At 38.3% G+C, this 23,568-nt stretch overlaps 1 protein-coding gene across 13 annotated transcripts in view; it reads right to left on the bottom strand.

Moving 5' to 3' along the window:
• Nucleotides 1-23,568, bottom strand: part of STAU2 (staufen double-stranded RNA binding protein 2) — a 230,194-nt gene that overhangs the window by 194,467 nt on the left and 12,159 nt on the right. For 7 of the 13 annotated variants that reach the window (XR_012666950.1, XM_075125109.1, XM_075125104.1 and 4 more), the window contains 4 exons: nt 13,797-14,004; nt 12,584-12,714; nt 6,814-6,973; nt 4,071-4,206 (listed from right to left, as the gene is read on the bottom strand). Coding sequence is in view for 12 of the 13 variants with exons in the window: in XM_075125109.1 (XP_074981210.1) it covers nt 4,071-4,206; nt 6,814-6,973; nt 12,584-12,714; nt 13,797-13,995 (626 nt within the window). In the remaining variant the exon portion in view is untranslated. Of the gene's footprint in view, nt 1-4,070; nt 4,207-6,813; nt 6,974-12,583; nt 12,715-13,796; nt 14,005-17,735; nt 17,759-18,149; nt 18,194-23,568 lie in introns of those variants that run through there. The other 6 variants (XM_075125107.1, XM_075125106.1, XM_075125105.1 and 3 more) reach the window with 3 other exon arrangements.

Raw genomic sequence — 23,568 nt, 5'->3', positions numbered from 1 at the left:
TGTGCTTCCAGGATTGTGCTGCTGCTTTGGAGATGGCACTGCAAGTGGCATTATCCAGGAGCAGTCCATGAGTTCGGGGAAGCAGGAGAGTGTGGTGATGATGGAGAGAGAGAGATGGACAAGGAGAAAGGCTCCCAGCACCCTTTCCCATCTACTGTACCTACACAGAGGCAGTACAATATGACCCTTAGTCTGTAGTATGTGATGTAAATACAGGAGGAAGTAACCACAAGGGGAGTGGATGAAAATGAAAAGTGTCGGCAAAGCTGTCAAAGGTGCATATTAAATGAAATAAGAAATAAATGAAATAATGAAATTGTGGCACCTTAGAGAGACTAAAATTTATTTGAGCATAAGCTTTCGTGAGCTACAGCTCACTTCATCGGATGTTAAATGAAATGTATCCCATAAATATTACCACCTCGTGTGACATACACTCATAAGGCAGTCCCATCACATGAAATTCTTCAAAACTGAACCAGTGTTGCTTTAATTATTTTCAGTTTTATCCTTGTATCCACTCATTGTTTTGCTTTTTCTTTGTTTCTATACTTCACAAGTGTTTTTAATTTCCAAAGGTTTCTTTTAAGGCTTTCAAGCTCCCTGTACTGTGGTGAGACAGTTTTAAGGAATTTTATGTTATAAGCAAATCATTTAAGGATTCTTCCAAAGGAAGGGGGGGGGGTGTACTCTGTGATCCCTTTGACAAGGGCTTGCAGTATTACAACATCAAAAGCAGGTGTTCAGTTTCCAGTGGCTTTTATTTCTTGACTAAAAGCATGTGGTTTGGGTGCATTTGTAAGATATCACATCTCTTTTGCATTTTACAGACTCCCTGTCATTGAAAATACTGGAACACAATTAAACTTCAAGGAGGATTATTTTCAACTCTAACTGAAGACAACACATTATGATATTAAAAGGTAATCAAATGGAGACATACACATGGGGGAAGCTGGACAGACTTATGTAGCTGGAACTCAGACAGAGCTTGTTTTATTTTTCACAACTTTCATGTGATTGAACAATTATGTTTTTGATGCTTTTTAATTTTGTAAATGAACGGCATGCTCATGAAAGTGAGGGATTAATAGCACTGGCAGGAGAGAGATACAGCATGACAAGGTGTATGTAAGTTTCATCATACAGCTCTGCCAATGTACCTCAGTCCTGACCTGCTATTCCAGTCCTTGGTCTTTTCTGAACAGTTTGCCAGTTCTACTGAATTGTAGCAAATAATATGGGGGGAGAAGTTTGAAATGTTGACAAATGGAACCTAAGATAAGACCTAAATCTCCTAATTCATTCACACTTTTACTTCACACAGAGCACTCACAAGCACACTGCATTGGGGTCATAAATAGCCACATTCTCTTTATACACATAACTAACATTTCTTGCCAGACATAACAAGAAGCATGCTAATTTTTTGGCCATGAGCAACCTTTGTCAAGGTAGCTCACAAAACAACAATTGGGCCTTCAACTATCTTTAAATGTACAAAAGGTGACAGTGTTTGAGCAGATTTCATGTCTGCTTACAATGTAAGTGAAACAGAGTAATCTTAATTCTGTTGCCCAAAGAACATTTTCTTAAATGTAAACTGTAAACTTCATGCTGCAAAATCCCCAAGAACTTTGTGAGAGTTAACTTGTTTGTGAGAAAGAAAATTAATTTGGGGAACAAGCAACTTATTCCTGAAATCATCAGAGCTTATTTTCCTTCAGTTAAAGTTTATAAAGCTCTCTGGGATCCATTCAGATAAAAGGAGATATATAAATGCAAGATCATCATCGCTGTTTGTTTTGTATACAACATCTAATGCTTCCCCCTTTCTTCTGGTGTGTGGGTGTTGGTATGTGTGTGTGTAGTAATTTGCAGCTGACCCACAGCAAATTATTAACCATCTCTTCCCTATGCTGGTGCAGCTACTCTGCCCAGTGAGCAGAGGGTGAGGTGGAGCAAAGGCTCCACCTAATTCCCATCTCTCTCTGCCCATCAGCTCTTGTGAAGACGCAAGCAACCAAGTAGCCCTAGTTATTCCTACACACCTGGAACATCCAAGGTCCAGGTAGCCCATGTACAGAGGGTTCTTACACCATGCAGGCACACAGTCTTAATCAATCTAGCCCACAGAAAACTGTGCTTAAACAGAGGTTTACCCCTTCACAGCCCATCTTTTCCTCTTGTGTAACAGTCAAATTCTGTGATCAAATTTCCACTGAAGTCACCCAGAGTTTTGCCTAAATAAGGACCGCAGGATTGTGAGAGGCTGAAGGTTTATTACTGATTTTCTCATAACAGTCAATTTTACAGAAATAGCATGTCATCACAAATCCAGGGTTATGATTTCACAGCAGGTGCCAAAAGAAGGAACATGAGGCTCCAAGGGAAGAAGTCCTAAGACAAACACAAATATCTAAATGGCAAAGTCAAATGAAGTTTGTGCAAAGGTGTTTTTTTGAAAACAAGAAAATCCCTCTTTGAAATATCGGAGGGTCAATCACAGATTTATTTCAAAAATTTGAATTAGAATAAATGCTACCTGAATGAAGTCTGAGACATTTCAGTGAGTCTCCTAAGTAGAGAAATAAAACTACTTTATGCAACACTTTTTATAAAGTAATAACAGTAAAAATTGTTGTGGACTGTGCTTTCATGAGGGATCTTCAGGACACTACACCAGAAGAAAATACTTCACTATTCCACATTCTAGATTTTTTTTTCCTACGTTAAACTTTTTCCTAGTCTAGATAATTTTATTTTGTCAGCCAAGTAATTTCTATTGATATTTCTACTAATTATAGGAGTCCTAAAATACTGAGCAAAAGTATTAATAAAAAAGTTAATTTCAGCCAACAGAGCCATTTAGTAAAAGCAGGCCATGCTACAATACAGTCTATCCAAGCAGTGACAGAGAGTAACAGAGGCAACACACTCAACCAAACAAGTGCTTTGGATCACTGTAGAGAGAATTCCTTTGGACAAGTCGGGAGTGTTAACCAAACCTTCAACCCTTTTTATTCACAACGAGAGTTGGTATGATTCAATTCCTTTGAGGTAAAGAAGATAAAAGAGGAACGGGACTCTTTGCAACTGAGGTCCAGCCTAACCCCACAAAAAAAAATCTTTAAGTTCAGCCCTAAGCACTAACTCTTTAAGTCTCTCAGGTGACCACATTATTTCCAAGCTACATTTAATTCAGGATGAATTAGTATAAATTGCCAACATGTTCCATCTGTTTTGCAGCAGATCAGAACAAGGACCAGTCATGAAACTACTAAGAAAAGTTATAATACTTCCTAGTAAATGATAAGGCTTTGTCAGACAAGGAACTATTAGGATGCTCACTTGACAAAGCTGTCACACATTTAACTTTTACCAGTCTCTTAAGAGTGGACAGAATAGCTCAAAAAGGAAAACTATTATTCTGAAATAATGGCTGCTTAGAGGTCCCTCTTATCATTAGCAACAATTACTCCATACAAGGAGGGTTAGGTTGGAGGTTTTTAAAATGCGGAATAACATTTTTATGAATAAATCAAAAGTTATCATGTAGCAACATTTGTGAATTGAAGAACTGAGTTACTTGTGCCTGAAGAAAGCTGTAAACATCTACTGGAGATGGGAGGACAGCTCCACAGCATGTTAACTTTCCAGATGGAGCCCTCCCAATCTTACCCGCCTCCAAGAGAAAAGGGAGTTTGTACCATTCAACGCAATCTTGCAACAGCTAAAATATCAGCAATGAAAAGCAACACCTTTATGGAGAGTTAATCTGACTCATGTCCCTCCTGTACAGACTGAGTTCTAGTTCCAATCTAGATTTAATAACCAAAACAAATTTTACACATGCCTTCATCCCTAGGCACTCTGATATCCTTAGGCACTTGTCATTTTAAACATGTATTGCTCACCAATTTATGAGTGTTTCTAAGCTGCGCTGCACATCCACTCCTTGGTAAGAATTTTATTTTATTTTACATTGCAGTAGTCTATAAAGTTTAAAGAAACTTAGCATTTGTTTAAGCAGTGGAGAAGTAATAGCACACAACAGAAAACATACAAACCTCTGATTGTACATGCCCCGGAAGTTATAATTTGCTCTATAGTTTGGGATTGGCTTTGGATCTAGTGGCCTGTAGATGGCAGGCTCTCCCCTTTTCATAGCCAGACCATTCAGCTCCACTGTTGGAGTTATACTGCCTGTAATAAATAAGACCACATGTAAGACTCTTCAACAGTAAAGCATGTTAAAACCATACATACAGTGTTGGGGGTGGGTGGGAAGGCTGTAAAACAGATCTTGATTTTCCTACTAAACTAAAAAAGCAGCGACTAAGAAGTTGCATCAAATTCCAGTATAAAATGGGGGTACAGATCCAACCTTAATCAATAAATGTAAACAAGCACTTAAATTGATATCTTCATGTATTCTCTTGGAATCTGGGCAGACAACTCTGCCCAAATGTGATTACTATGATCAGACTGGTTTGTCAGCTTTGAACAATCTCAAGAATGCCTTTAAAATACTATGAAACTTTTTGAAATTAGTACCAGTAAAAGAATCACGTTTCTTTCCACTGGATGCCATTAAATAAATGGATGAAAACCAAAAATCTGTTATACAAAAAGTTTACAGCTATTGAAACAAGATAGCAGTAGCATACATTACTGTAATAATTTAATAACAATTTGATAGAAGTCAGAACTAAATGATTTCGTTTCAAGAGATGAGAGGTAAAATCTATGACTAAATTAAAAACTTAAAAATTTTAGTAACTTATGAACTGGAGACTAAATTCATTAAAATTTAGTGCTACTACAGCCATCTCCTGGTCAAAGAGTGCAAAACAGTAAACAAACAACTACCATTGTGTGTGTAATTATTTATTCTCCATAATGTTAAATATGAGGCTGCAATAATCATAAAATGCCTTATTTAAAAAGCAAAACCATTAGAAGACTCAAATCATTTAATATAACTGTCTTGTTATTTACTTCAGGGGAAATCTCACTGGCAAATTATAAACCAAAATGTGTCCCACTTCTACAGCGAGAAGAAAAATCCAAACTGAGTTTAAATAGGTGTATTCCATTATCTAAAACTATAATTAGATGTGGGCATTAATCCAGCCCAGAAGAGCAATAATTATAATAATAATAAACCAGTTATTTGGGTTTTATGTGCCAATGCTGCAGGTTTTATGCAGTGCTAGGCTAAACTACCACTAAACACAATTTTGAGTTTTTCCTCAAAGGAAGGACCGCAAGGACTGCAGAATTGGACTTCAAGTGACTATGAATTCAGCTACACAATAAAAATACAGGTAGTTACTAGATCAAAAGATACCTGTGCTTTGAAAGAAAAAGTCTTAAAGAAAGATGACAGCGTCATATGAATGCCTGTATACGCAATAGATTTTTTAACTTTAAGGGAAATATTTATTACAGGCAGTCCTCGGACTTACAACACAATTGGTTCCTGAAAATTGCGTTGTTAAGTCAAAACCGCAATCCGCTCCACTGCAGGACCAAGTGTCATAAAGTTGAAACCAACTGTTGTAAGTCGAATCGGGGTATCAATTCAGAAACGTCGTAAGTGCCGTTCGTCATAAGTCAAGTATTTCTTTTTTCTGTTCCATACTTCTCAATTAAAAATATTAAAAGAGGCTAGTCCAAAACTCGTATCACCTGTATAACATGCTGCCACAACAAGAGCCAAATCCAAGGCCCTTCTTCCTCAGGGTGCTGCACCTGCTTCCACTGAACTAAACAGCAGAAGTCCCATTGACTTCAGTGGAAACAGGATCAAGCCCTGAGCCAGCAGGATCTGGAAGAGTTATAGGAGTAATATGCTCAGCCCTAAGGGAGTGGAAGATGGGAAAGAAAACCCTAGATTGTTCGCAAACAATCCCTTCTAGACAAGGCTCAGGCCACTATTGATGGGATCTGGAGAAAGGTTTGTCCAGCCCTCCTCAGTCAGACAGACCCTTAGTGCAAAGTGAATCTTTTTGAAAGTGGTTGAGAGAAAGTAATGAGTAAAAATCGTAAAACAAATAAAGGGATCTTTTTATATTTCATAAAATAGTAATTAATCAGACAAGAATAAGTCACTGAGCATGTGACTGAGATTCATAAGCACCGAGGGATGCATTTCCTGTGTTTGTATTTTATTTTCTCATGTACACCAGATTATGTTGCGTGCAGTGTGCAACATGCAAATAACATCTCCAGATGAAGGGCACATGACTCCACAAATGTCCTTCTGATTAACTGAATAATAAAGTATGCAGAACTAGCTGGAAGAAATAATTTATGTTGCTACAAAGGAAAATCTATTAGGCAGGGAATTATGTACTGAAATTTTTGTGCCAAATTCTGCCCCAATTTCTATATTCACCTTCAGTGGCATTGCACATGGAGTAAGTCAGGTAGAATTTGGCCTTTTCCCTGAAAAGCCAGTTTGCCAGCTTCAGTATTCTTACTAATGTAAAAATGGTCAGTTCAATCTTGTTACAATTGCGCTTAGTTATTGTTGACCACATAAACTGGCTTGTACCTTTACCTTCAGAGGTGAGTCTTGCAGAAGCAAATGTATTCACGTGCAGTTCAGCAGCTTCTGCTACAGCAGATAAAAAGAATTACCATGCACACTCACTGTAAGGTTCTTAATTATATGTTACCTTATCTTCCAGCTCTACTTATGCCTACTATAAAATACTCTATAAACCTCTATAAAGCATCTAAACCTGCTGTTCCATGGCAAACAAGAAGATTCATTATTTTGAGGGAAATGAATAGGCAACATACCTGGGTTATTATTAATGTTATTTTTGGGTGGTCTGGGAGTTGGTTTGGGAAGGTTCGTTTTGTTCAAAGCTTTGCTAGCAGCAGCATGTTGAGCCTTTTTAATACTGCTCCCTTCCGCTTCCCATGTCTGCTCACCAAGATTCAGCTGCACTGTGAACATCTTCAAAAATATAAAGAACAGGTAAATAATGGCAAGACTGTCACCAAGGTGACTTAGAGCAACACATGTGAAACACTACCCAGATGGAGAAGAACTGCATTCCTTTATTTGTTATGATACTTTGGGCCAAATTCTGCTCGCAGATGTATGTATAGGGTTCCCACTGAAGTCACTAGGCAACATTTGGCCTTTAAATATAAAAATAAATCATACAACATCACACCAGCAATCACAAAAAGTGTTATAAAAGTCAAATAGTAGAAACTAAAGTGTATCAACCTGATATTCTTGGAGGGATATAAAAATTAAATTTAAGAGCCTGATTCTTCAATCTTGTATCTGTGTGGTCACTTACACAAGTGAGAAGTGGGTATGAAAAGTTTTATTCCCATTTTGTATGGGTGTAAATGACTACAGAGCTTCAAGAAAGTAGAGAATCGGGCCTGAAGATTTTTACTCAATAAGAGCCATACAATATTTTTATTAACTCAATTTTTCTTCAAAAAAATAAAGTACATACACTCAAAGCAAAAGCCCTGGCAACCAAGGGTTTTGTTCAACAGTATAAAGTATACAAATATTGTGTTGTCTTAACTTAATTTTGTTTCTTTAAAATGAGCTCTATAATGCAGATGATGAACTGAAATAACTCAGATTTAACAAAGTTGGCTATTGACTCAACTCTAAAAACTTAAAAATCAATAGTAAAGAACAATCTCAAGCAAACAATTCATCACAGAGTAACAACCAAGCATTATAAAGTGTGAAAAACAAATCCTAAAGTGTATTTAAAATATTAGGAAGTATCTCTATCATAAGTATATAATAATTGTGCCATTTACATTTATGCAGTTTAAATTTAAAATGCAGCTCTCATAACACTCCACAAGGGAGGGTAGAAAAAAAATGAATTAATTTTCTTTCAAATATCAAAGTATTTGAAAAAAGTATTAATCCAGATTATAATCTCACATGCACATGATATTGCAGCTTGCCTTGAGAAACATACTACTATACGTTTTGGAGATCTACATAAATATGTACATAAGACTAAAAGGTGAAATTAAATCTTTTATTTAGTCGTTTGGTCTGTCTAGGTATTTTTTGTTTTGTTTTTTTAAAAGTGAGTTAAATGTGCTAGATCAGGAACCACAAATGTAGAGCTGGGTGCAACAAAGTGGGCTCAAAATGTGCATGCACATGCCACACCCACAAAACACTTGCATATGATCATGCAAACTGGGTAACTGCTTAAAAACTAGTTCTATATTGCATGTGCCTGTACAAATGCATATTGAATTTGTGAACACATCTGTTTCTCTTAAACTCAGCTTTGAAAATTTGGCCATGTACGTCCCTGAGAATTTTAGCCCAGGTCCCAGTATTACAGTTCACATCACCAATTAACACCTCATTTATCTCAGTTATAGCACAGAGTGTTAAGATACAAGAATTCAAGATAATAAATAATAATAATAATAGTATGCTCAGTTGAGTTCCATAGCTAGAAAACTGACTGATAAAAGTCTCCTCCAAAGAACGAGAAAGAGGTGGAAATTTAATTAAAGAGATCAAATTGGCCAAAAACATTTTTAAAAGTCTCAAATAATCAATTAAAGGCTTGGAAACTTGGGTCCCAGAAGCCCAGAGCTTGGCTATGGTTTGATATGCATTCTGGATAATTTTCTGAGGAAGTTTTTATTCCCTGTTGTGACAGTGCCCCCCATAAGGCTTTATGGAATTATACTTATGAATGTATATATGACATAACTAGAATGATTTATATGTTTTATGCTACATATGCCACATAACATATCTCTGTAAAGGTTATGATCTACTGAATCTATTAATCCTATTTGTATGCATGTATCATTTTTGTACTTATCAAAGTTATGAATATTGGCTGCATAGTTATTTGATTCTGAGTAGGTTTTAGTGAAGCAGTTGGCCAGCTTTCTGAGAAAAGACTATTCTCAGTAAGCGCCCAACCAAGAAGCCCTTAAGCCAACAATGAACTTGGAGACACTTTCCCAGGAATGTGGCTTGGCTGGTAAGGAACTTGGTCATGCATGGGCATGTGACTTGGCCAGGTGACTCCAAAACTCCATTTTGTAGCTGAACTTTGCATAGGAGAGAGGAGGGAGTCTCCACCCACAAGAGAAAGTCTATTTAAACCCCTGGGAGACCCCTCCATTTTGTCTTCAGCTGGCTAAAGAGAACACTTCTCCACCCCCAAGGATACCTGAAAGAAACTGGAACAAAGGACAGTTACTAGAGGGGGTGTGAGTGATTGCTGGACCCAGACTAGAAGGAGACTAGTCTGTAAAAGGAAGCTTACTGGGTGAGGATTTTATCTGTATTTAGTTTTATTACCATACTAGACTTAGACTTGTGTGTTTTATTTTATTTTGCTTGGTAATTCACTTTGTTCTGTCTGTTACTACTTGGAACCACTTAAATCCTACTTTCTGTATTTAATAAAATCACTTTTTACTTATTAATTAACCCAGAGTATGTATTAATACTTGGGGGGGGAGGGGCAAACAGCTGTGCATCTCTCTCTATCAGTGTTATTATAGAGGGCAAACCATTTATGAGTTTACCCTCTATAAGTTTTATACAGGGTAAAACGGATTTATTTAGGGTTTGAATGCCATTGGGAGTTGGGCATCTGAGTGTCAAGGACAGGAACACTTCCTAAGTTCTGTCAATTAAGCCTACAGCTGTTAGGGGACGTGGTTCAGACTTGGGTCTGGGTTTGCAGCAGGCTAGCGGGTCTGGCTCAAACCAGGCAGGGCACTGAAGTCATAAGGTGACAGGGCAGAAAAGCAGGAGCAGAAGTAGTCTTGGCACATCGGGTGGCAGTCCCAAGGGGGGGTTCTGTGATCCAACCCGTCAAACATATATCTATCTTAATTACATTACGGCAAAACCTAGAAATGCAACACTTGTCACGATTTGTGTCCTTTCATTCCACTTCTCTTTCTTCTGTATGTAAAGCTTTTTCTTCTCCTTCCTGATCCTGCAACATGCCGAGTCCCTCAACTCCCTCCCATTCCTTTGCACTACTGTCTAATCTGTTTTGCCTTTTTTTTAAAAAATTGGTTTATCTCCTAAAACCCAATGACATGGAAACCCAGCACTGGTGGCCAATTTGACAACCCAACTGAGAACAGTACTCTCCAAAAACTTGCCTATGCTCAACAACGTTTGTACAGAGGGCACAGTTTCTAGCCACACTCTGATCAGAGCCTCAGGAGTGGCAACCTCTAGCAATTGTAATTTACTGCAGGGGAGTTCCTCCTTTCTGTGGAGCACTTATTTGCCTCTTTACATTTGATCACAACTGTTCATACTTACTTGCCAGAAAAAACACCAGAACAGGAAGAAAAGGAAAACAAAGAGTTTACTGGCATCTATGTCTGTCATACAGACTGCCTGCATTACACTACATGTCTCCGAATTTTATGAAAACCACTAGAGAAAGGAGCAAAATATACGCAACAGGAAAGTAGCCCTTGGCACACTGTGTCCAGGCAGTCACATGGGAGATAGCAGCAGTTCATGCCTTTAGGGTATAAGTTTTTTTCAGACAGAGACTTTGCTTCGTTTAGCATATTTTACCCATTGTAGAGCACCATGCTCAGTAATGGAAATAAATACACAATAGCTACTATAACAATATCATAATAACTTCTATGTAAATGTTTTCTGTGGGCCAAAGCATTGCAACTATGTCTGACCTTATTAACGTCACCCCCATTCTTCCTCACACTCATCCCTTCTTTGTTTCTTACTTCTTGGGTCATTTCTAAATTAGACTGTAAGCTTTTAAGGGCAGGGACCTAGCCTTTTTATAACAATACGTTCTGTAAAGCACCTGGAACCCTTCGGGGACTGTAAACATAATGATTAATTATAACAAGAGATACACGTAATAGTGAACAGAGCTAAGCATCAAGAAAAAGTTGTACACTTGCCTATTTGCTCAGATGAACTTCTAAAATTCAGTTTCCTAGATCTATATAGAAAGCATCCAGCAATTTTAAGACATTAGCCTCTTAGGGCCCAAATTAGGAAATCCCCACAAAAGCACTGGTGACAAAGTACAGAAATCTAGCAGAGGCCTAAGGTATTTCATTAGCAGGAATTTTCACACAGATGATAAAACGTACATATCTACATTAAAACCAAAAAGTGAACTATTCTGTATCCTGCTGTGTTTCTGGACTCCAACATGCAGAAGTGAGATTATAAATCTAAAGTAACAAAAATCCCTTGATTATTGATGAATGTTCAGGGAAGGTACAAGCAAAATGAACCTTCCTGTATGCACCTAACATTTCACAGATTTCTATGGCATAGTAGTTGAACAATGGTAGCATAACAAGTAAACAGGAGAACCAGCAGTGGAAGGGTTAAAGAAAGAATCAAGTACATGTAACCTGAGAAAGACAGAGCCAAAACCCGAATCCCGCAAGGTCCTGGGTGCCTCTGTAAGCATGAAGTACATTCATCTCCCACTGATTTTGATAGACACTGTTGCCATGAACTTTGTGTTGTCATTTACACCAGTGCAAAATGGGTGCAAAACACTGCCAAACCAGAATGGTAGTGTTTTACTCCCACTTTGCACTGATTACAATGCAAGGTGCAGCATCAGGAGGGCACACACAGAACTTCTCAGGAGAGGCTAAGCAACTTGCAGAAGGCTGGATGTTATTAACAAGAACTTTGCTCAGCTGCTCTGTTCTGAAGAGGCAGAGTAGAGCTAAGAAGGTTCTCGAATATAAAAATCTCATTTTTGCTCTCTCAAGCTGAATTTTTTTAGTCATCTTTCTTGTGACTCTGCCCTTAAAGAGGGAAGAAATTTGAAAACTCTTTCATGTAAATATGCCTTTTTAGGTCCACGGTCATCTGAAACCACCCTGACATGTTCTCACAGATCAGTTGACTATCAAAACAGGATGCGAGACTAGACAAAGACACTAAGTACTTTAACACCACTGTGAGCCTTAAAGACCCATTGTCACTGTGGGCTACACAGAGTTTACAGGAAAATACTGTGATAAATACTTTGTGCTTTAAAACACAGATAGAATCAGAAGATTTGCTATCCATATAACCAACTTTATGGAGACTAAATAAAAATGATTAACACAAAACAAAATGGGAAAAGACTAGCCCAGCAGTCTGTTAGCAGTGGGTCTGCACTGCCATCAAAGGGATCCGTGTGCAATTCTCAGAAGCAGACTGCTTGGATCCTGGACGGGAAGGAGCGCTTTGTGCAGCTCAGCGGCGAACCCGGCCATGAATGATAAAGGAAGGGTGTTGATGGACTCTGAAGAGACCTTTAAGAGAAAAAGATGAAGGCCAAGAAGTATGATCTCAAGGGTCAGAGGATAAGTAAGGCAGAAGGCGATGATGAAAAGATTCTCAGGGCTCCAAGAGCAACACAGAAGAACTTCCTAAAAAGCATAACAAAAACAAAGCAAAACAAAACCCCAACACTATAAACCTGATCGTGTTCGACAAGTGCACTTGTCCAAACCATGACATTATCTGTTCATAACTTAAGGTATGCCTCATAACCTGGAACTGTAACCTTACCTTGGCATGAGCAGGCCCTCTTTCATTCAGAAGCTTATACAGGGGTTGAACTCTATTGAAACGGGCTAACTCATTTACCAGACACATTGGAGTTTTCTCTTTGGGGTTTGCCATGTTATCTTGGAGAGGAGCTGTAAATAAAGAGTCTGTAAAGTTTTTGTGGAGAAATATATTCTTCACAACTTTGCAAAACTTTGCAAAAAGTAGTAGTATGTTTAAAAAAGAAAAATACTTTGGCTAAAAAAACCTCATAATACACTAAAAATATGAGATTGTGTTAATGCCAATGAAACTGCACTTTGATAATACAATGTTTAAATACTATTTACATATTTCTAATTTGAGAACATGTTTTTTATTGTGACCATTTCAATTACATGCAATACACAAAATCTTTTTAATAAGGAAGACAGTAGGTGGACGTTTATATATTTTAACTTGTACGTTAAAACCGTGTCCCTGAAAATTCCATTCTGCTCTGTACTCATTATTGGAATTAATTGATCTTTCAGGGTAATTTCTAAACACTTAAACACAGAAGACAAAAAACTGATGAACACCTGTGGTCCCACACTTGTTTCCCCTCATTCTTCCCAACATTCTTGCAGACCTCTCGCGTCTGTGTGGGTATCTCCCCAACTTCGTTCTTTCAACAATTTTGTGGATTCTATTCTGTTTTCCTAAACCCAGACTGTTTATGTACTAGGTTTCTTTAATGTCTTTCTCCTCCTGCTATTTTTTTCTTTCATCTTTGAATCTATTCCCAACACAAACTTGCACTGCTGACTTACTTTGGGGTAACATTTTATTGTATTTTATACCCAATTGAGAACAAGAACTATAGCAGTTATTAGGCAAGAAAGGAAATGCCATTTTCTGCCAAACAGACTGAAGATATTTTGTTCTAGGGAAGGAAAATGCATTTGGATAACTTCCTGCTGTACTAAAACTTCATTATAAAAGATTCACATAGGATGTGGCAGAATACTTTATTTTTTTCGGGGCTTCCATATCTCTTAAGAATGCACTATCAGAATTCAACTAAAGGAATTAAATTCTGTAAAGAGCATTTGAAACCAAAACATTTTTCTACAGAGTTTTGTTTCTTTAGTTTTTATTTTCTTTAGGACCTCATCCACTTATCTTAAAAACCTCATCAAGTGGATTCCATTGCAAAATAAAAATAAGTGTTTCGCTTAGAATATCTCCTTACCTGGTGAGTTGCTAGAAGGTGCAGAATCCACAAGACCAGCTGTTGGACTGTTACAGCTGGCAGCTGATTCTGAAATGGATCCATTCATTGAGGTCTGCAGACCCAGCGAACTTGCATTTGTTACTGATGGGGGTAGCACCGAAGGGGGAAGGGTAGGTCCAGAGAGGTTTGCTGCAGTCTGAATTTTAACTTGTGCCATTGTCTATCACTGCAATAAACAAAGATTTATAAGCAGAGTGCATTCAGATTTTTGAAAGCCAAAATAGAAGTATTAATATCAATACTACTTTACATTGCACCTTTCATGCAAGGCTTTCTGCAAACATTAATGAATGACGCCTCACAACACCCCTGTGAAGAAGGGAATTACTACTTTCCCCATTTTATGGATAAGGAAACTGGGGCACAGAGAGGCTAAGTGACTTACACAAAGCCATACAGCAAGACTATGCCAGAGCTAAGAACACAATCCAAGTTTCCTGACTCTGGGCTCTGTTAACCATCCTTCCTAAAAGACAGTGTAACCTATGAAAAATACTAGAACAAAATTCCATGTACAGTTTTGCTGGGGAGATTATCAGTGTCAGAGCTTTTTAGAAGCCACCCCACAGCTACAAAATTTGTTTCCATAAGAGCTCATTACTACAAAATGAGTAGTAATTACTAACTCACTAAATTACTAACCACTTTCTGGACAAAATGAAAGGCCCATCTTTTGCCAGAGCTTCCCATTAAGACATACATGCACGCACCAAAAACAAACAGGAAAAAAAAACAACCCAGCTCAAAATAACTTCTCACTCTTCAGCCTGTTCTCAGGCTGGAAGAGAGAAAAATAAAAGTAGAAGGGCAGAAGGAAAAAGTACATTGTTACACAATTACTATTTGCCTTCAGCCTGAGTAGAGAAAAGAAAAATTCAGGTGTTTGTGTAGACCAATAATATGCATTTCTGTAGCTCTGTAAGTGCTCAAATACTGAACTGATGAGCATGATACAAATAAGGAGAGATGAGATTTAGGTTAGAAGGACAAAGGTAACATGTTGGCTTATATAGGGCAACAGTGCTAACCACTGCCATGACTTTGCAATTTGATCCATTTGGAAAACCCTTACGCCCACATGGAGTCCTCCTGAACTCAAAGGGGCTCTGTAATGTACAAGGGCTCCGCTCACACGGCTCAGCTTGCTGGATCAGAGCCCAAATCATTAGATGCAGCAGATAACTCAACTTCTGCTGTTCAGTGAAGCACATATAACTAAAATAAATGAGTCAATGCTTCAAATGAGACATTCAGGTGTCAATACTATTTTTGTTACACAGGTAACAGAAGACTCTGATTTATATCTTTGAACAGCCAATAAAAAAAATGAAGCTGAGATTTCATTATTTTTCCTTTTTCTATATTTCTAAAGCAAGTGAAATCTTACAAAATTAGGCCCCAATCAGGCAACTGAATCTGTACTGGCACAGAGGTCTATCAATACAGGCCAAATTACAGGATCTGGCCCTTAAATATGTATGAAAATGAGACACATTTTGAACATGATTCCAGAAATTTACTCATTAATATCAGTAAATAGTGAGAATATATGTTGACATGGTGTAATACAGGTATAAAGGTTTTATCGGCATGACTTTGGGATTTCCAAATGATCACTTGTGAGCAATTCTGCAATGAAAAAAAAAAAGAGAAAACTTTTACCCCACACCAAGCCATCACATATTTTGTGGTTGCCACACATTCTAGAGTTAACCTATTTTAGAAAAGTTTGAAAGAAAATAATTGGCACTGATTTTTGAATCCCTCCAGCTGCAAATGTAAACAAACTTGTTTGTCTGACTGATTGGCAGAACAAGAAATAGGACTGAGTAGACTTGTAGGCTATAAAGTTTTACATTGTTTTATTTTGAATGCAGTTATTTTTTGTACATAATCCTGCATTTGTAAATTGCACTTTCACGATAAAGAGATTGCACTACAGTACTTGTATTAGGTGAACTGAAAAAATACTATTTCTTTTGTTTTTTACAGTGCACATATTTGTAACCAAAAATATAAAGTGAGCACTGTACACTTTATATTGTGTTATAATTGAAATCAATATATTTGAAAATATAGAAAACATCCAAAAATATTTAAATAAATGGTATTATATTATTGTTTAACAGTGCGATTAACCGCGATTAATTTTTTTACATCGCTTGACAGCCCTACCCACATGCTTACAATTAAGCACCTATGTATTTGCAGGACTGAAACCTATAAATCATGTTTCCATTTTAGAAATCCTGTTTTAGAATATTTGTAAAAGTTTCTAAAAGCTTTTTCTTTTCTCTCCAAGATATCTACAGTTGGAATGAAGGTATTTAGGAAGATTTGTGATAGGACATGAAAAATACCATAGTTATTTTAAATTCACTCCAATATATCTAATAGTTTTCTGTAAAACACACTGCATAAACAAAGTACACAATTGTACAATTTGGTATAAAAGTCTGATTGGCAGTAGTTTGAGTTGAATGCATTAATTTGAGTTGAATGTTTTTTCTAGCTTCTTAGCTTTCTGCATTTGACAGCACTGTGTTCCACAATTTCTACTGTACAGTCAGTAGCCGGCTTCTCCTGTTGGTATTCCTTTAAGCTCTGTACAAGTTGTGAATTTTTGCTCACACTTTGAAAAAAAAAAAAATCACATTTCATAGTAATATTATCGTCATCATGAAATCTTTTGAATAAGTGAGTGGGATTTTTGCAGTAGCCAATAAATGTAACATTGGTGTACATGTGTGTTCATGAATACAGGGAACATTCCATAATAGTACCAATGAGAAGGAATTTATCTTAGGTAAATATATCATGCTCAAGCAGCACAACACAAAATAATGGGTCACTCCTATTTATATTTTATATGAAGTGTAATTATTTTTGTCTGCTCTTTGTGTTCATCACTTTATATCCTTAAATCTCTTGACTTTAAATGAATGCTCCCATTGCTACTGCTAACTTCTGCTACTGCAGTAACTTCTGCTACTACAGTGTGCAGAAATGACTCTTAAAATAAAGTAATAAAATCAAAAGGAAAAGAAAAACTAGATACAGCAGAATAGCATATGGAAGAATAAATTATGGTCAGAGAAAGAAGGTAAAGTCTTTACATAAACTGTACTTTCAGAGTAAAATTAAAAGGATGCTGACAACTTGACATATAGTCAATTAAAAAAAAAAAAAAGAGAGAGGGAGTTAAAAGTAGTTTCAGGTACTACACTTGTCCCTGGGTCCCATTGCCAATTTTGGTGACTTTATAATCATAATTCTCTATTTCTGTTCCCTGTTGCAACATAATCAAGCCAACCTAATTCCCAGTGTAGACCGCATTAGGTAGACAGAAGAATCCCTTCCATCGACCCAGCTACTGCCTTCTGGGGAGGTGAATAACCTACGTCAATGGGAGAACTCCTCCTGTTGAGGTAGGTAGTGTTTAATTTGAAATGCTACAGCAGTGCAACTTCAGTGCAGCATTTGTGACGCTGTAACGTTTCAAGTATAGACAAGCCCTAATTCTGGTAACCTGTCAGAGTAAATATGTCAATGTTGTTGCACTGGTGTAAATTTCAAAAATGTCCCTAATGAAGAAAGGCCCTCAAAAGGTACTTATTACTTTAGCTATTGGGAATTAGTCAAATTTTTTTCATCGGAAAATCCCAATTTATCAAAACAAAAACATTCCATAGGAAAGGATCAGTTCAGATAAATTTCCCATTTAAAATAATTTTTTAAAAGTTTTGAAATAATCAAAACCTCCTGTTTCAACATTTTTTAAAATGAAAAGTACTGTTTTTATTCAAAATTATTTTTGTTTCAAAATTTAAGTACATAAAAAATTAAAGTTGAAATCAAAACATTTCAAAATCATCAAAACAAAACATTGCAACTGACCTGCTTTGGGGGTGAGGGATTTTCAGTAAATTTTTGATATTTTGACTTTTCACCACAATTTGTAACATTTTAAAACTTCAAAGTTCTTGCAAGACAAAAAAACTGTTTCTTGTTGAGCTGTACTTGTGAGTTTAATTCAGGGGTTGGACTGCAGCAGCACATAGTGGTATGCTATTCCAGTACTCCTCTGATGCCCTCAGTCTGTAGAATTAAATTTCATTTTTAAAAGGGGCAAGTCGACTAAAAATTTCACATTTCTGTCTGAAAAGGATTTTATGTCTATTCGTACAAGTAATAACAGATTAGTAAAACTGCAAAGAGGTTTGTGTGGGCATACGGGTGATTTCTCAGGAGTAGACCTAAAACTGAAAGGCTCTGTCTTCACCAGAAAAAAAAAGGTGTAGTTTACAATACCTGTGTTACAATCCTAGTGAAGACAAGGGAGTTGTAGCATTAACCTGTTAAGGAAAAGGTATATTTTTAGAATCATAGAAGATTAGGGTTGGAAGAGACCGCAGGAGGTCATCTAGTCCAACCCCCTGCTTAAAGCAGGGCCAATCCCTAACTAAATCATCCCAGAGACAGCTTTGACAAGCCAGGCCTTAAAAACCTTCAAGGATGGAGGTTCCACCACCTCCCTAGGTAACCCATTCCAGTGCTTCACCACCCTCCTAGTGAAATAGTTTTTTCTAATATCCAACCTAGACCCCCCGCCACTGCAACGTGGGACCATTGCTCCTTGTTCTGTCATCTTCCACCACTCAGAACAGCCTAGCAGAGCTCCATCCTCTTTGGAACCCCCCTTCAGGTACTTGAAGGCTGCTATCAAATCCCCCCTCACTCTTCTCTGAAGACTAAATAAGCGCAGTTCCCTCAGCCACTCCTCATAAGTCATGTGCCCCAGCCCCCTAACCATTTTTGTTGCCCTCCACTGGACTCTCTCCAATTTGTCCACATCCTTTCTGAAGCGGGGGGCCCAAAACTGGATGCAATACTCCAGATGTGGCCTCACCAACGCTGAATAGAGGGGAATAATCACTTCCCTCTATATGCTGGCAGTGCTCCTACTAATGCAACCCAATATGCCGTTAGCCTTCTTGACAACAAGGGCACACTGTTGACTCATTCCAGCTTCTCATCCACTGTAATCCCAAGGCCCTTTTCTGCAGAACTTCCACTTAGCCAGTCGATCCCCAGCCTGTAGCAGCGCATGGGATTCTTCCTTCCATAGTGCAGGACTCTGTGTTTCTCCTGTTGAACCTCATCAGATTTCTTTTAGCCCAATCTTCCAATTTGTCTAGGTCACTCCGGACCCTATCCCTACCCTCCAGCATATCTACCTCTCCCCCCATCTTAGTGTCATCTGCAAACTTGCTGAGGGTGCAATCCACGCCATCCTCCAGATCATTAATGAAGATGTTGAACAAAACCGGCCTCGGGACCGACCCCTGGGGCACTCCGCTTGATACTGGCTGCCAACTAGACATCGAGCCATTGATCACTACCGGTTGAGCCCAACAATCTACCCAGCTTTCTATCCACCTTACAGTCCATTCGTCCAGTCCATACTTCTTTAACTTGCCGGCAAGAATACTGTGCGAGACCATATCAAAAGCTTTCCTAAAGTCAAGATATATCACGTCCACTGCTTTCTCCATATCCAGAGAGCCAGTTATCTCATCATAGAAGGCAATCAGGTTGGTCAGGCATGACTTGCCCTTGATGAATCCATGTTGGCTGTTCCTGATCACTTTCCTCTCCTCAGAGTGCTTCAGAATTGATTCTTTGAGGACCTGCTCCATGATTTTTGCAAGGACTGAGGTGAGGCTTACCGGTCTAAAGTTCCTCAGATTATCCTTCTTCCCTTTTTAAAAAGACAGGCACTATATTTGCCTTTTTCCAATCATTCAGGACCTCCCCTGATCGCCACGAGGTTTCAAAGATACTGGCCAATGGCTCCGCAATCACATCAGCCAACTCCCTCAGCACCCTCAGATGCATTGCATCCGGCCCCATGGACATTGTGCAGAAGGTCGGACTAGATGATCATAATGGTCCCTTCTGACCTTAATATCTATGAATCTATGTCCAGCTTTTTTAAACAGTCCTTAATCTGTTATTTCACCACTGAGGGCTGCTCACCTCCTCCCCATACTGTGCTGCCCAGTGCAGCAGTCTGCGAGCTGACCTTGTCTGTGAAGACCGAGGCAAAAAAAGCACTGAGTACTTTAACCCTAATAGAAACAGCCAAAAAGACTGGAGACAAAACTATTGTTCTCCTCATTTTCATTTACTTGATGCCTTTGAATGTCCTCTGCACATAGCCAGTTTTACTCCCATGTTGCTGATTGTTTCACTTCCTAGTTTCCAATGCACTCAATGCACTATTCTGGAAGCCCACATGGATGCTCTTCTCATCCACCTTGCATGTCTTTGTTGAAGCAGGCTGGAAGGTATTGGAGTGGGCAGGAAGTTCTCTTCATCCACTGCTCCTCTTCCCCAACCCCTACTCAAAGCTAGACTGGACAGTGAAAGAGCAGTAAGATAGATGTTTCAAAAGGTCAAAACCCCTATAAAGATCCAAGAAACTAAAAGAGGGTGTGACAGGGGAAGGACTCACAAGTTAGTTGGAGGGCTGCAGGAGTTCCAGACTACCCCCAACTCCTCTAAGAAACAAGGAGCAAGAAGAAAGGACTAGAGCTTTCCCCAGGACTAGGGGAGATGGCAGTGAGGGCTGTGGGAGAGAGAAGGTAGACTCTTACTCAGCAGGGTAAGGTGGGGGCTAGATTGCTCCTGGGCCCCTCTGTGGGATCAGAGGACACAATACTGACAGCATGGAAGCAGAGGGGCAGCTGGATTGCCCTGGGCAACCCAAAAAGCTGGGAGACACAGGGGGGCAATGAGTTGGGAGAGGGAACAGCACAGACATATAGCTGGATGGGATGGAGTCTCTTCACTTCCCCGTCCCCTCTGCTAGGATGGAGAACAGCACAGCTCATCAGTGGCTGTGAAAGAGGAGAAAAAGTTCCACATTACAACCCTCACCGTGGTATAGCAATCCGTTAAGCTGAGAAGTGGGATGAGGGAGATGTCTACTCTCCAGGCACGGAGCACTCCCATGCACATCCACATGAGTTGCAGGGAGAAAATCCTAGTGCATGTTCTGTGTTGTTATTCCTATGCACACTTTACTGCTTCTATGACCAGCTAAGTTCCCTCTAAACTGCGCGGCCATGCGGCAGCCTATTAAGCACCATGCAGGCGCTCAGGGCTGCACTGGGGAGAGATGCCAGAGGGGACCATAGTAATCATCTAGCCTGACCTCCTATATGACACATGCCATAAAACTTCCCCAAAATAATTCCTACAGCCTATCTTTTAGAAAAACATCCAGTCTTGATTTAAAAATTGTCAGTAATAGAGAATCCACTGTGATCCTTTGTAAAATGTTCCAGTAATTAATTCTCACTTTTAAACATTTATACCTTATTTCCTGTCTGAATTTAGGAAACTTCAACATCCAGCCATTGGATCATGTTATACCTTTCTCTGCTAGACTGAAGAGCCCATTAAATATTGTTTACAGTCTGTAAGTACCTATCTGGGGAACAAAGTCACCCCTTAACCTTCTCTTTGTTAAGATAGATTCAAGGAACTCAATCACTATAAAGCATGTTTTCTAATCCTTTAATCATTCTTGTGGCTCTTCTCTGAACCCTCTCTAATTTATCAACATCCTTCTTGAATTGTGGATACCAGAACAGTATTCCAGCAGCAGTCATACCAGTGCCAAATACACAGGTAAAATAACCAGTTTTCTCCTACTCGGGAGTCCTCATTTATGCACCCAACGATTGCATTCGCTCTTTTGGCCACATCATCACACTGGGAGCTCACATTCAGCCAACACACACCAGAGGCACTACTTCCCGGGATAGAGTCCCCCATTGTGTAAGTATGGCCTACATTCTTTGTTCCTTGATACATACATTTATGTTTAGCCATAGTAAAACGTACATTGTTTGCTTGCGCCCAGCTTAACAAGCGATCTAGTGGTTTGTCCTCTTTATTATTTACCACTTGCTCAATTTTTGTGCAGACTTTATCAGTGATGATTCTGTGTTTTGTTCCAGGTTATTAATATTAAATATTGTAGAGCTAAGAACCAATCCCTTCAGGACCCCACTAGAAACACACCACTCAATGATGATTCCCTATTTAGAATTAAACTTTGAGACCTACCAATTAGCTAGCTTTTAATTCATGTAGTGTGTGCCATGTTATTTTTATGTTTTTCTTGTTTTTTTTAATCAAAATGTCATGCAGTAATAAAAGTCAAAAGCCTTATCAGAAGCCTAAGTATATTACATCAACACTATTACCTTTATCACCAAACTTGTAATCTTCTAAAAAAAAGGATATTGAGTTAGTTTAACAGTATCTATTTTCCATAAATCCATGTTGACTGGCATTAAATTACATTGTGCTCTATTAATTCTTTATTAATCAAGTCCCATATCAGGTGCTCAATTATCTTGCCTGGGATTGATGTCAGATTGATAGACCTATAATTACCCAGGTCATCTCGTTTACCCATTTTAAAGACTGGCACACCATAATATTTCTTTCAGTCTTCTGCAACTTCCCCAGTATTCCAAGACATATTGAAAATCAACATTAACAGTCCAGTAAGCTCCTCAGCCATTATTTTAAAACTCCTGCATGCAAATTACCTAGACCTGCTGATCTTAAAATGTCTATCTTTAATAAACGTTGTGAGTTATTAAAGTTAGTTAAACATCCTCCTGAGGTACTAGTGGAATGAAATAATTTTATCTTATGCTATGACTACATCATCTCTTTTCTTCCCAAATACTGAACAGAAATATTTATTGAACACTTCTGCCTTTTCTGCATTATTGCTAATTCTACCATTTCCATCTAGTGATGGACCAATATCATTGCTAGGGTTCTTTTGTTCCTAATACACTTTAAAACTTCTTTTTGTTGTCCTCAACTCTACTGGTCATAGATTTCAACTTGTGCCCCTTGGCTTCCCTTATCAATTTTCTACAATTCCTAGCTTCTGATTCATACTCATTGCTATCAACTTTCCCTTTCTTCCATTTGTTTATTTACACACACACACTTTTTTTTATAGCTGCCTTCACTTGCTCTCTAAACCTGGAACTGTTTTTTTAAACCAATACAGCCTTCTTCTTCATTTGTAAGAGTGTGGCTTTTGGGGCACCTAATAGTGTTCTTAAACAATTCCCAATTATCATTAACCCTTTTCTGATTAAATTCTTCCCCCAGCTGATTTGGCTCATAATTGCTTTCAGCTTTATGAAAGTGGCCCTTTTAAAGGATCAAGCATATCTATCACTGGTCTGGACTTTATTCTGTTTGCACACTGTAAATGTGATCAAGTCATTATCACCTGTACATAAGTTACCATTAATTTTTAGTTCTCTCATCAGTTCTGTTTCTCTCAAGATGAGATCTAAAATAGAATTCCCCTGTGGGAGAGGCAACACTTTTTGAATTAGGTAATTGTCATCTTTAATATTTAAAACGTCCAAGGATGTTTTAGTACTGGCAGCATGAGACCTCCAGCATGACAACCAAACTGAAGTCCCCCATGATCACACAGCTTTTTTCCCTACACATTACAGATAGATGAATAAGCAGCTGCTCATCCTGTTTTCTGGTGTGATTTAGTGTGCTTAGCAATACACTAATTAATAGCCTATCTTCGGTTTTATCTGTCAAGACACTGATCCACAAGCATTCAAGATAATTTTCTTCTGAGTATCAGTAACTCAAAAACAGG

The sequence above is a fragment of the Caretta caretta genome, chromosome 2, assembly GCF_965140235.1.
Source record: "Caretta caretta isolate rCarCar2 chromosome 2, rCarCar1.hap1, whole genome shotgun sequence".
Lineage (NCBI taxonomy): Eukaryota > Metazoa > Chordata > Testudines > Cheloniidae > Caretta > Caretta caretta.
Note: the sequence above shows the minus strand (reverse complement) of the source record. Positions and strands in the feature narration are given on the sequence as shown.